General features: G+C 28.7%; 1 protein-coding gene across 6 annotated transcripts in view; it reads right to left on the bottom strand.

The window, feature by feature from the left end:
* Positions 1-15,428, bottom strand: part of Acn (apoptotic chromatin condensation inducer acinus) — a 97,708-nt gene that overhangs the window by 59,654 nt on the left and 22,626 nt on the right. For 5 of the 6 annotated variants that reach the window (XR_012755103.1, XM_075356003.1, XM_075356005.1 and 2 more), the window contains exons 3-4: positions 7,000-7,178; positions 3,150-3,848 (exon numbers count right to left, since the gene is read on the bottom strand). Coding sequence is in view for 5 of the 6 variants with exons in the window: in XM_075356003.1 (XP_075212118.1) it covers positions 3,150-3,848; positions 7,000-7,178 (878 nt within the window). In the remaining variant the exon portion in view is untranslated. The remainder of the gene's footprint in view (positions 1-3,149; positions 3,849-6,999; positions 7,179-15,428) is intronic. The other variant, XM_075356006.1, reaches the window with a different exon arrangement.

Here is a 15,428-nt window from a genome sequence, read left to right as displayed (position 1 = left end):
TGCTAAATGAAAATAATTACAACATAATTTTTCCACTTACTTTTTTCTAAGCAATAGACAAATAACTGCATGAATAGTACCAATCATAATATGAACTTATAAATTAAGTATAACAATCTAGCTTACACATAACTTAATTAAGTAATTACTACTCTGACCTGGACAGTTTTGATTGTATTACGGTAGTTTACAATGATTAATACTCATAATGTTAGAATATTCTTATATCAATTAGCAAAAACGTAGCAGGTTTATTAAATATGTAGTTTTTTCAACTAATTATCTTTCTTCTGTGATATAGTCCAATTATTAATATATAACTTAATAACAAAGATGAGGTATGAATTAATAAAACTACATTCAAATGTGATCAATCTAATGAAAAAAAAATTTCCTTATATTTTCATCTCGATTCATGGATGACAACTGACAACACCATAGTAAAATTATATTGGCAACTGAAAATGGGCATTATTATTATTACCATACTTTATGGATTGTGAAATTAATTTATTTCATAAATGAATTTATTTTATTCCTGCTCCTTCTCATTAAATTAATAAAATCAAAATCTCCTTGCTCTCAAAATAAATATTAATAAGACTAAGATTATGTAATTTAATAGGCAACTGTTAAATGGTTTTTTAAATAGACTTAAATTAGATGAGTTTTGTTTATCACATGCCTCTCCTTTAACAGTTTTCATAAGTTTTCTTCGTTGCAGTTTTTTTATAAGATTGTTTCCCTCAGACAATGTTTCTGTCCATCAGTATTTCTGTCTGAAGGTTTATCAAACTGAAATTTTGTTTGCGTAATGTAATATTTTTATAATCTGTGTTACTATCAGAAATAGAATGTTTATTGTTTATAAGATGGTCTACCATATTAGACAAACCTAATTTATTATTTTTGAAATTTCTATAATGTTCAAGAAATCTAGTTTTAAAGGATCTATTTGTTTTTCCTATATAAATGCTATCTATCACAAACACTACATTTAATCTTATAAATTCCACACAGTTTAATTAAAAAATATTTCAATGACTAAAGATGCGGGATCTTGCAAAGTACTTTTATGGTAAAATTAAGGTAACGTATAATATGTTTACCTTAATACCTTAATACAATTTTTTGCACGAAATGATTTGTCAATAAGACGAAAGACGACCATTTCTCAATGACTTCCAGATGCTTATGAACAAAAAGTATTACATTTTCACAAATATATGATAAATCATAGAAAAGATAAAGGCTATTTACCTTCCCAAATATGAAACTTTGATCAAACCCCCATATATTTTGAAATGCCATGCTATACTAGGTAGTTTATATTTATATAATTTAAAATATCAAAACTTTTTTTAAAGAACATATTTTTATGAGAATAAAAATATTTTCTACCACAATCATAATGAATGCAAAAAAAAAATTTACTCTGTGCAAGTAATCAGTAAACTAACACAGCATCATTGAAAATGAAATAATCTCTTTAAAAAAATGTGTTCAAGAAAAATATATAATTAAACAACGTAAACCAAAGTTATAAAAAATATATTTTTTTTAACTTTTTTAATTTAAAAATCTATTTAGAAGTTAAAAGGGAAATAAATAGATGAATGTAGGTATCCTGAAGTAAACAAAGAGTTGGTAAAATCTGTGCAAGGATAGGAGAAAGATTAATGGGGTCATCAACAGTTAAGATAAAATTTTAAAATTGTAAGCACTTATGGAAGTTACTATTCCATTGAATTAAGGTTATAATTTTGAATAAAGGTAGGGTAATGGAGTAACTAAACTGAAGAGTTATAGGAAAATCCATTAATACTAGCTATCCTCTGCTTAATCAGGGGTCCTATTTGTTAATCAAAACTTTTTATCAATTTACATTAACAAATTCAGCACAGTATGCTGAAAAAAATTGTATCACTCATTAAAGCATCACCTGTCATGGTGAACTACCTTTGCTCACAGTTTCTTTCATATCATATTGTAAGTTACGTATGTGTATATAACTACATAGACTTTAGCCTACATCATATAAAGTATGATCACTTTCTATATGATAATTATTTTTCAGGTCATCAGATGATCAGCACAGTCAAAATAATATATTCATTTTTTTTATGTAAAAGAAACAAAGACAAATTTTAAATAATCACGAGAAAGTGGGAAACCACGGGAACGAAATAAGCACTTTAAAATTGCTGGGTATGAGATATCCACCACAGACTTCTATAATAACATTAAAAAACTTTTCAAATGACAACACAACACAAATTAACATAAACCAGCTACCTGAGCTTGAATAACAGCAACATCATAGATAATTGATTCATCATCAAAGCCATTAATTCCTTGGTAAAGTTCAGTAGGATGTGTTTATAAGTCTTAGTGCTCAACAATTTAATTAACAAATTAAAAAGTATCCAATCAACACACACATACATATGCGTGCACACGTTTATGTCACATACTGTATATGTGTATTTGTACTAATGTAGTGCTTGTTATATGTAGTTTAGTTTGTTTATATATATATAAACAAACTAGAATACTTATGATGAAAATTTAAAACATCATTTTAAAAATATTTGAATAGTTTTCAGTGTTCACGTGAAAGGCAATCAGAAATATAACATACTATAAAAACTTCACAATATTATTTAAAAACATATGTTTATATTTTAAGGTAATGTTTATTTAAAGATAAATATCGAAAACATTTTTTTATGTACTTTTTCTGTAAATATAATTCTCTAGCTCTGTAACTTCAACAAATCTGTATAAAATATGCAATTTGCACATTATGAAACAAGGATGTATGTATATATATATATATATATATATATGAGAGAGAGAGTTAGAATGATTAAAAATTTTTACACTTTTATACAAAGCAACAATAGCTTTCTATACCCAGAACAAACACAATGGAATAACTCCTGGCATAACAATACCAGGGAAATTTATCTGTGCTGGCAAAATTCACAAACTTCAGGAAAATTCACAGACTTACAAACTGCTGGAAAATGATACGCTAACAATAATGGAGCAATAGATAATAAGTTCATATCACAAAATCAAAATTGTCTTCAATGTACATTGAAAAATATGTGCTCAGCAAATAAATATGGCATATTATTAATTACCTGGAACTGGGGCTGAGTGAAGAACTTGATCTTTGAACCGGCTCAACATCAGTAGGTTTATCTGAAGATATTTCATTATTTTCTTTATCTTCTGTAACTTCAGTAGAGATCTTAGATATCTCAACATTGTTTTCTGTGATTATTTCAGGAATTTTTAAAACTGTACTATCTTGCTCTTGTTCAGCATTGTGTTCAGGATGTACTTTAGTATTTGGTCTTTCACCCAGTTCAACTTTTGTTTCAGCAAGATTTTCATGTAGTTTTTCTTCAGGTTCTTTATTATCTTTAAGTTCTTCCTTCTTTTCACTTTCAGATCTGTCTTTATTACTTTCTTCAACAGTTTCTTTTTCTTTATCAATAATTTCTACATTTGAAGCACTTTCTGTTTCAAGAGTTTTACTGCTTTCAGTTACACCAGTCTCTTCTGTTTTATCTTTATTTGATAACACTGGGCTAGTAAGGGGTATTTTTTCTGGACTTTTATTTTCAATATGAATTTTTATTCGCGTAGGATTGTCTTCTGATACATCACAAACAACTTTAGGAGAGTCTAATAACGCTGGACTATTTCTTGATGATGTACGTGCTCTTATTTTATGTTTTGAAGTTTTCTCACCGTCTATATTTGATTGATCTTCTGTATCATCAGTGCTGCAATCATCAGGACCCTTCTGATTTAAATCTTTTATTCTGGATGATCTACATAAAAATAAACAAGAAAGATATGTTTAACAAAAGAAAAGGCTATTTATAATCAAAATCAAAGTAAAACATTTCTAAAGAAACATTTCATTAATGCAAGTATCTAATCTACAGATGAATTAAATTTTTTTAAGAGGTTAGATAAATAAATGTAATGCCAATAAGAAATCAGCACGCTGACTTTGCAACTTGGAAGCTAGTGTCCCAGCAGGGGATCTTTTTATTTTTTTGTCTCACAATTACAACTAAAAACAGTAACCAGGTAACCCATAGCTAACAGATACCAATATAATCATGTTGAGTTAATTTTTTTTTCTCTAAGAAATTACAGAAATGATGAACACAGTGTCATATTTTATTTAATCCATAAAATATTAACAGATCTCAAAAAGGCAAATTAGTGGTTTTACATTAGAATGTAGTCTAGTTAAAACAATTAAGTTTCAGCTGCCATTATTTTTGGTTTGAATTTAAAGATAAATATGGAAAACATTCTTTTATGTACTTTTTCTGTAAATATAATTCTCTAGCTCTGTATAACAAAACAATTTCTGTATAAAATATGCAATTTGCACATTATGAAACAAGGACTTTTCCTCTACGCTCATCAAATATTTTTAAGGTCATTAGGTGATTATTCTGATGACGGTGGATGTTTAAAAAAAATATTACCTCCACCTCCAGTTATGGTCATAACTTTAGATTACAAAACACATCTCAGTTATTTTATAACAGAAATTAGGAAATGTGGTAATGAATGAAATTAGAATACTTATGACGAAAATTTAAAAGATCATTTAAAAAATATTTGAATAGTTTTCAGTGTTCATGTGAGAGGCAATCAGAAACATAACATACTATGAAAACTTCACAATATTATTTAAAAACATATATTTATGTTTTAAGGTAATGTTTAACTATTGTATCAAACAATAAATATTTTTAAATGTAACAGCTTAACTAACATTCCATTAAAAACATTAAAAAATCTCAAACATTTTTTCTTTAATATTTCAAAAATATAAAAAATTATTATTCCATTAATAATAAAAATATTAAAACTGCACTTGCCGTCAACAACAATATACATTCTGTAATGTAGACACCTAAAACAGATACTTAGTGAAATATTTTTTACTATTAGAAAAATTAAAATTCTTTTAATTATTAGTTAATAACTGATTACTTTTGTATGACTACTACATTTTGTTATTACTGTCAAATACAGGAAGTCAACTTAATGGTTTGTAAAAAAAAATTATTATAGTAAAACTGTATAGAGACAAGAACAATGATTTATCTGCAATAATAATATAAATTAATAATTTTCCTTACAATACCTTTAATTGCCTTAGGATTTTGTTTTTTAGGTTTCTTGCTCACTAATCCCATCACGTAACAAAATAAGAAGTCTATTAACATTTAATCAAAAACAGTACGGCTAGCATGACTATTCTCCCTCTATAATTACCTCTGGTTTAAAAAAACGTTTTTTAATAAAATCCGCCTTTTTCCACCCGTTTATAAGATAAATACATCTCAATTAAAAGTATATACAGATGATTTACAATTGCATTCTTTAATTGAAATACTTCAAGAGACGATTTGGGACATTGATAAAAGCAAAAAGTTAAGTTTTCTAGATGTAAACGATGTCTGGAAATGACTCAGATGAAAGTTACAGGTAGCAAAATATTTTACAATAGTTTCTGCTCAAAGTTAAAACCAAATCAGAGTATATTTTTAATTTAACTCTGATCAAAAACTGATTCTTAAATTCAGCCATCCAATGTGAGGAAAATGTTGATATTTTATCCTTAATCAAAGCAGACTTTCCGCAAATTAACTCCCACAAATTGTTGAAAGAGTTGACAACTGTCAATGGTTTAATAACTATCAACACTGGCACTTCTGAAATCAATAGTTAACACTATCAGTCCTGCCAACAATAGCAACTTGAGTAATTTTTTTTACTGAATTTCCACTCCATCCACAAAAGATACATAGTATGAAATGATGACTACTCAAGCAGATGGTTATATCACTTCAAGGTAACAAATATTTTTGTCTCTTAGGTACTTAATATTTTTTGTCTCTTAGGTACTCAAGCCTATCAAAAATGTTATCGCCAACTTATCACCTGTAAGATGATCATGACTGCTGGTTCCAACAGGACAGTACAATTTTTTACACTGCCGGCTCTGTTATGAAGATGTTAAGAACTGTTCAGTAAAAAGTATTTCTGGACTGTAACTACAAAGATCTCATCTGATCTTGTGAGTGTAGACTTCATTTATGGAGCTATCTAAAAAATGCTGACTACAAGAGTTAATTTACTACCTTATATTAGTGGAAGAGGAATATCATCAATGCCACCCATAAACATAAGCTAAATCTAAAAAAATAAGTTTGTAATAAATATCCGATAACTGATATAAAATTTTTTTTTTAAAGGTGAGAAAATAGACACCTGAGAGGCTTATCACTCATGACTCAAATAAGAAAACTCAACAATCATAAAAACAATAATGCAATCACGGAAATTTTTCTGTAATAATAAAATGAAGCTACTACATCTCTCTATACAAACGACTATAATTAAGAATAAATATTTTGTTAATGAAAATAGAATGGAATTGCACAAGAAAAGGAATTATACATATGTGTATTAAAACAGAAAAATAATTAAGAGATATCATAAAGAGTTTCAACCAAAACATAAAAAAACCAATGTATAAAAAAAACAAAACACCATATATAATAATTTTATTTAAAAAACACCCAAAAATGACTGCAATTTATGGTAAACTATTAAGCCTACATTATCTATAAAAAAATACAATTAATTAAAACGTAATAAATAATTATCATAATAAATAAAATTAAAACAACCACAAATAAATAAATACCATTAAAAAAACACTGAGTAAGAGCAATAATACACAATTCAAGAATGATAAAATCAAAATACTATCTGGTGAAAAATGAACTTTCATTTAATTGTTCAAAATAGATTCACGAGTGTTAAAATGATATAAAGGCCAAAACAATTTTTCTCTACAATGTTTTCTAATAATAGAGAAACTAACAAAAACCAATATTCAAATAATAAAAATTGGATTCACAAATAATGAAAAAGCTAACTTACCTCCGTTTTGGTGAACTTCTTCTAGAATCTTCTGAATCTTCTTGAGCTTCTGCCATTCGCTGCCTACATATCTTTAATTTCTGTATCTCCCCTCCAGCTCCATTTGCACTCTGAACTTTCCAAACACTTCCAGCACTTTCTTTTTCTTTCCCTTTATTATCAACTGTTTCAACTTCAACCTAGAAATTACAAAGATGCAATCTTCAAAACCAAACTAGATAGAAGTTTTTTATGTAATTTCCTGTATGGCACTCTGACCATTCAAGTTTATTAACTATTTTGTTTAATGAATGCAGTAAAAAAAACTGAGAGCAAATTAATCTTGTTAGTAAAAAATGTTTTTATATATGATTTAGATAAGTAAACATGTGTAACCAAAAACTATAATTAGGCTTAACAAATTCTGGTCTTATAAAAATAATAGTGAAAGTAAATTGTATGCTACACATGTAAACTACCTCTGAACATTAACTAATAGGATGTAAAAATTGTGAATTATCTACACATTACATTTGATGCTGTCATGTATTCATGAAAATTTTTATTTGCTTTGCATCAAATATACTGTATACCTGTAACTGACTTTTTACACTTCACTATAAAATATAGAACACAAACAGTTGAAGCATGGTGGAAACAGAATAAGATTAAAGCATACATACAATGATACTGGAAACAGAATTAGATTAAAGCATATATACAAAGATATTACAGGATACAGGATACAAAGAGTCTACAGGTAATTCACGTAGTGTTAAGAAGAAAATAATAATAACTAGAGAAAATAATGAAAAAAGTTCATATAAACATGGGTTTGGAAACACTCCATTAGCGAGTTGATTCCTGGGCAAAGAATGAAATAAAACCAAACTAAAATTCTAGGGACTCAAATTAAGGGGTAAACTTGATGGTTTCACATGGTCTTTTACTAATTGAATAAAACAGGTTTCAGAACCACATCTCCACAATAACAGATGTAAAACAAAAAAATCTGTTGTCTAAAATGCACATTTGTTTGGTTTGTAATACAAAAAATCTGTTAAATGACTAATAAATGTGTAACATTTATTATTAAACTTGTAGAGAACTTAATTCTGAGAAAACTGATATAAAATAGTGTAATAAAAAACAAATACAAGTTCAAGAAATTTGATTTTATAAAAACACGGTATGAAAATGAAGGGATTACATGTACAAATAATGTTTGCTTTATTACAAAGTGCAATGATACAAAAAATAGTGTCATATTAAAAAAAAAATTAATAAAATAAAAATAACCAGTTCTCATGTATTCAGACAAGAAAGTTATGTATCTTTGTCAAATTCACTGTAACACTGGACATTTGAGAAATTATGATTTTGTTAAATTGGTAACAAAAAATCACCGGGTCAACAATGCATTCTATGTTGTGTCATCAATGCACTGCATATTCTGCATTACTGCTGTAATTTGTTGGGATTGTATACACAACATAAATAAATTGCTGAATTTGTATATCCTGAACATGGACATTTCATTTCATATGATTATCCAGAGATATTTTATTGATTTGACTTCATCTATTGGCTGATGAAAGTTACTGTTTATTGATTCGCTTTTATTTATTGAACATGTATGTAGTTTTAGTTGAAATTCACGGTGGGGTTTGCCAGTTTCAATAGGCGAGAAAGACATGAGGCTCGGCTGATAAATTTTGTACATATATGCATAGCATGGGAATGAAAATAGATTTTGGAATGAAATAAAAAATTAATAAAAGTAAAATACCTTAGCTACAAAATGCAGTATTTATTTTTCATTATAATCTCTGTTTACACTGATAAACTTTTCCCGTGTGACAAGTTTTTGCATTTCATCACTGAAAAATGATTGCAATCTTTCTCGGATCCAAGTGGCCACAGCTATCTTCACCTCATCATCGATGGTGTAATGATTACCTTTGAGATGAGGGAAGAAGGGGAAGTCGCATGGAGCCAAATCCGGCTAGTATGATGGATGCGGAATAGGCTCAAACTTCAGCTTGCGGAGAGCCATCAGAGAGTTTGCACGGTACCCATTGTGTACAGATTTTATGGTAATCCAACTGCTCGGTAATATGGCCTACTCATTCTTTAGATATGCCTAACTGAATAGCGATGTGTTGCTGGGCAATTTGCCGGTCAGTTTGAAGCAAATCGTCCACCACCTCCTTTTGATGTTTCTCGTCAGTCACAGAAACTGGTTGTCCACTGCTAGATGTGTCCTCAATTGTCGGTTTACCATCTTCAAATTAGTGAAATTTCAACGCCCACCTATTCACAATACTCCTGTCAACCGTTTCACTACCGTAAACAGTTTTTAAACAATGAAAAATATTCATATTTTCTGCTGTTGAAAGTTTTTTCACTGCGCGCTGTTTCAACCATATTGAAATATTGGCCATACTTGAATCTGTTTTTTACTGCTACTGAAAACAAACGCATTATCGCAGGTTTGTAGAGGGAGATCTTGTGGTGCTACCACACCCAACTCGATAGTACCTTTTGTCTCTGTGTAGCATGCTAGTGTGCAAAATTTAGCAACCAAGCTTTGTATATTTTGTCTTATTTAGGTTGAGCATAAAAATATGGCTTTCAAACCAAGATTTTTATCGTACGTAATCTGCAGCACTCTTATATACTTCATCCTGCATCTTGCTCAAAAAAACCAAAGCTGTCATCAGCAAAAGATAATATGGTACTGTTAGGAAGGTTCAGTTTTAAAAGATCACTGACATATATTTGAAAAAGTATTAGTGAGAGAACAATATCTTGTGGTAGTCCACACTTTATGGATTTTCTGTTATCACTGACATTATTTAAAATCAGAATTTAAGTTCTACCCTTAAGGTAGTTACTGTAGTACCTTAAAGAAAGAACTCAAAAATTAACTACCTACCTACTGTAGGTAGTTATCAAACTACTGTAGGTTGTTACAATAGGTACTTTTTTCAAACAGTACTTTTATACAGCAGTTATTCAGTTTATGCATCAAAATTTTGTGAGGAATTGTATCAAATGCCTTAGCTAAATCGAGAAATATTGCTATAGTTTTATTAAAATTATTAATTATAATAGTAAAATGTAAAATCACATCTTTTGTTGATTTTTCAGATTGAAAGCTGTACTGATTTTTATGTATAAAATTATTTTTATTAAGATACTTTATTATTCATTTTTTTAATATTTTTTTCAATTATTTTGGAAAAGTTATTTAACAGACTTAATGGTCTGTAATTTGCCAGGTTGTTTTTATCCTCCAATTTATATATTGCGATTATTTTGGCTATTCTAGATTTAGGAAGGAAATATCCTTCATTAAAACACCTATTTATTATGTGTTCAAGTGGTTTTACTATGTACTTACTTATTTCTTTTAAGCAAGAAGCATTAAAGCTATCAATTCCAGGTGATGAGTTATTTTTTATTACATTTAATATTTGTTGGGTTAAGAAATAGGTCATTAATAGAAAGGGTGGGGTTAACGAAAGAGGAAATTTAAGATAGAAGTTATTTGTATTTTTCAGTATCACATTTGCATAATTTTCTCCTACATTTGTAAAGTATTATTTAATTTATTAGGTTCAATTTTTGATTGTGTAATTTATTTTTTCATATCTAATATTTCATAAATACATTCCCATGTTTTCTTAATATTGTTTTTACTTAGTTGGAACTTATAAAAATAATCAATTTTTGCTTTCTTTATTATATTGTTTAATGCGTTCCTATACTGGTTATAATAATCTTTTAGTTTTGTATTAAAAGGTTGCTTTAATAATTTACAGTGAATTTTATCTCTTTCTTTAATTGCAGCTGCCATGCTTGGAGTGATTCATTGTTTTAGTGGTTTATTTTTATGTGATATTTTAATAATCTGTTTATGTTTACTTAAGTAGTCAGTAAATCTATTACTAAGATTCATTACTAATGTATCTATAGTATCAGTGTTATTATTGCTATAATTGAAGTTAACTACGAAAAGAAAGAAAAAAAAAATGTTAAATTCCATTGAGACACTGTTCTTTTGGCAGAAATAAAAAATAAGTAATAAGAAACGGCACAGATTTATATCTATGAGAAATTTTATTTGAAAATAGATAACAATAAATCAAAACTAATGAAATGTGACAGAAAGGAAGATAATAAAGAGTTAAAAATTAGGAAAACAACACATCAGAAGTGGGAAAATTTTATTATTTAGATAATAAGATTATTATAAAGAAAGAAGTAAAGCAGACAAAAAAGACAGGTTGGCACAAGCAAAGAAAACCTTTAATCAGAAAGCAAGTCTGCTATTATCTAACAGAAATAAGAATTTGTAAGAGTTGCTTAAAAATTTCTATGTGGAGTGCAAAAATTTATACTAACATAATACAGACATTAGGATGTCATTAGAAATGAAAAGTACACAAGCTTTTGAAATATGGACCAGGATTGAAAATTAGATAGGTCAAAACATTTAAGAAGTCTTACGATAAACAGAAGAGGAAAGAAATTTGTAGCAGAACTTTATAAAGCGATTATCTAAGTTGAACTAAGCCAAGTATTAAGACATCCAGGTTTAGTTAAGTTAGCGATAAGAACTTTTAGAAGATAAAGATTATAGATAAATACCAAGATTGGAATATAGTTAACTGAGGATACATTATGTACAGTTCGTAACAAATTTTAAGATTTGTTTTTCCTGACCAATTAGTAAAAACTTCCTGACTCTCATAATGTTATGCTACTGCCATTTCCTCTGCAAAACATATACATATTTTATTTTTTTAGGAATTTGTCTTTACAATAATCAACCAATAATTATGTATGGGTTAAACTGAAGTTTCTTTTGCTTTGTCAATAAACTTCTTTACATCATCCAAAATTAGCAAGGCTTTTTCTAACCATTTCACATTATCTAACTATCTAGTCATGCAATATTTTAAAGGAAATTTACTATTTCCTATGACTAAATTCAGCAAACCACCCTGGGCTATCATTAAACAAGAAGTAAAAATCTCTTGAAAAGATATGAATATTCCATTGAAAGATTCAATCCCTGTTTTCATGGCTCCATCTACAATATGTAAACTACAACACCAATATTCACCAAATGCTTTCCTTCAGGCCATTCCTCTTATTAGCTGATCACTAAACATTTTTAAAAAGCTTAAACTCACATTTGGTCAATCCATAGATAGTATTTATTAATGTAATATTTATTTTTTATATAGGGAGATACTTTCTATGAAACCATTAACAAGATGTTGAGAATTGGACTTTCCCAAAAATATACTGTTTATTCTATATACAGAATACCAGATTGTTCCAGACATAAAAATAAAAACTTTTCAGAGCCTGTTTCGAATTATTAAAAAAAATAAATATATTCTGATTAAATCAATATTTTATTTACATTAAACAACTTTATTTTGAAAAATCAATCGATCTTGCTATTTTTTAAAGGGGCTCTTTAGAAAAACAGAGAATTATTTTGATAGATTATTAAAGATCCATTTTTTATATGTAAAACTGCCATAACCTACTTTAAAGAACACCTCAATAGATATATGTAGAATGCTCAAGTACGTACCACCTGTTCCTAATACAGACTCATCATGTTACCTCATCTACTAGGCAAATGTTTGTAAATATTTCTGTATTATTTACTGAACTGTGTGACTGAAAAGTGTTACAAATGATTTTTCATCCATTTTTAATCACATCAAATCTCATAAAAAGCAATAACACACAATATGCATAATTTGAATAAAACCTAAATAAAAAACCTTAACTGAAAATCCTCTTTCAATATCAGTGCTACCCTGGAAAATCTAAAAGAATATCCTGTAACATAATTCTCAACTATGTATTCACTAGTACTACTTCCAAGACATCCATCCAAATAATATCCAGACTTCCATTTTTATCCTTACCGAATTGTTTAGCTTTTGATTTTGTTATATCCCAACATTAAAGAGATCGATTGTAAACCAACTATCAAATCGAGGATTAGAGTGATGATGTGGACATTTCTTAGAAATTATTATTATGTTCAATTAATTAATTATGTTCTCATTAATAAATATTATTTTATAGTACAAAAACGCCTGAGCTTATTTAATTAAGAGATAACAAGTGGCGATGTGGAGAAAAAGAAAAACTATGGTGTACGTAGCAGAAATCAAAGTGTTCGTGTCCCACAGGTTTGTTTGCACGTTCAAAATTTTGAATAAATTTACTTATACCAATCAAATTCAAACTGTTTAATTCATAATACTCATTTATAATTTCAGTGCTGTTGTTTAATTTTTTTAACTGCATAAATATTTTAAAAGATAATTGTATCAATATCAACGAACCCTAATAACCTCAAAATGAACACGAAACAATTTCAAACAAAGTTATGATTCAAAACTAATCAAAATCCTCAACCAACAATTCAACATAATGTAAGTAATTTGAACAATTTGGTAAAGTTAAAGAAAATGTTCAAAAATACAAAGAAAGATTCTACAACCTTATTATTATGAAAGGTTTAGCAGCAGATAAGAACATATTGAAAACAGTTCTTTTTAAACAGTATAGGCGCACTGAATACTTCGAGCTACTAAAGTTATCAGTAGTACTGAAAGAACTACATACCCTAACTTATGATAAAATAGTACAAACTTTGAACAATCAATTAATTAACTGAGTAAATGAACGTTTTAGTTGAAAGACATAAATTCCTCTCACAAAAACATGGGTCTAATCAACCAATTCAAGATTTCATCAACACAATTATGTAAATTTATTTCAACATTTGAATTCCAATGCAAATGTAAAAAGTCTGTAGCAGATCTTTTTCTGCATTCACAATTTATCAGATGGCTTTCCAACCAAGACATACATCATCAATTGTTGCTAGATGCAGTTTCAAAAGCTCAAACCTTAGAAGCATTATTCCTAGTTAATAAACAATTCAATATGCCAATGGAAAATTCCTATAGAGTTTCTGGATCACGAAGTAGGAGTACAAGCAATTTTATCTCAAGCTAGAGACACGACAAATTCAAGATATTATCATAAGGAACACCAAAGTCCTCCACCAAGATTCACACTAAGACCTCAACTTAATTAAAAATATTTAGGAGTCGAAGGACTCAGCTTAAGATGTGCCAGGAATAATCATACTTCATCCCAATGTAGGGTTGACCATGTAGATTAAAATTTGGATACTGTAAATTGCGATGCAGTCGCATTAATAAAGTGTGCCTAAGAAAACTGATGTCCGATAAGAAAGGTGTAAAGACAGCACATGCAAAAGATTCCTTCTCCAAGATCAATATATGAAATTAACAATCCAGATCAAGACATAGAAAAATACTTCATGTAAAAATAAACAACAAAATCCAGCAGTTTGAAGTGGATTCTGGAGCTGGACAAACACTGTTAAACAAATCAAATTTTGACAAACTTAAACCTGAATACTGAACTTCGGAATACCAACATATGACTACGCTCGTACACCGCTGGCATATTTGCACCACTGGGGGTAGCCAAGGTAGAAGTTCAATACAAGGATAGAAAATCAACTGAAAGACTACATGGTTCCAGACAATCGACATCAAAAAGGGTAATACCAGTTCAATATATTCAGTGTTACCAACCAACATACAACATGACATCTTCAATAAATACACCAATCTGTTCGAAAAATATCTCACCTGGTAAATCTCCATCAGAATTATGCCTAAAATTAAGATTATACATTAAATTAGACCTTCTGAAACAATCACCTTCCAACATCACTCCCAGAGCACATAAATAAACATTGGAGATCGAGTTTAAGAAAGGTGGTACCCCTGTACTGGCAAACCAGTGTAGAGACTTGGAACTGTAGTCCAGAAGCTTGGAAAACTTCACTACATGGTTAAGCTTGATGGCAATGGATATTCCCTGAAGAGACACATAGATCAAAATTACTATTCGTCTCTATCAATTCAAAACCAAAGAAAACAGTAACATTTGCTCCACCACTATGCACATGGCAACAAACCAAAATATAAATAAGGAAACACTGGTTTATCACTCTGAAATTTTCACAATACAGGCTCTATTTTGTTTCCCAGTACAATGAAAAAGTACAATTTCACTACAAGCAAAGGGTAAATTTTCTTCCATTAATTTTGAAGTTATTCAACAGATATGATGATTATGTGAAAGATTTTTGAGTATACCTGCTCCAACAAAGTAGAACCAGAATACTCAAGATATAATGCTAGTCTTAAATTTGACTTACAAAAAACATTGAAACATGCACTTAAAAATTGAACTATTAGCTAACAACAATTCTGGAAAGCAGTTATGAATGTTATGAATAATATGAAGACCACAGCTACCTTTTTCAAAAGATTTACATTTCCTTCAAACTAATCTTCTAA

Source organism: Lycorma delicatula, chromosome 2, assembly GCF_047948215.1.
Source record: "Lycorma delicatula isolate Av1 chromosome 2, ASM4794821v1, whole genome shotgun sequence".
NCBI classification, from domain to species: Eukaryota; Metazoa; Arthropoda; class Insecta; order Hemiptera; family Fulgoridae; genus Lycorma; species Lycorma delicatula.
This window is presented reverse-complemented; position numbering and strand designations above follow the sequence as displayed.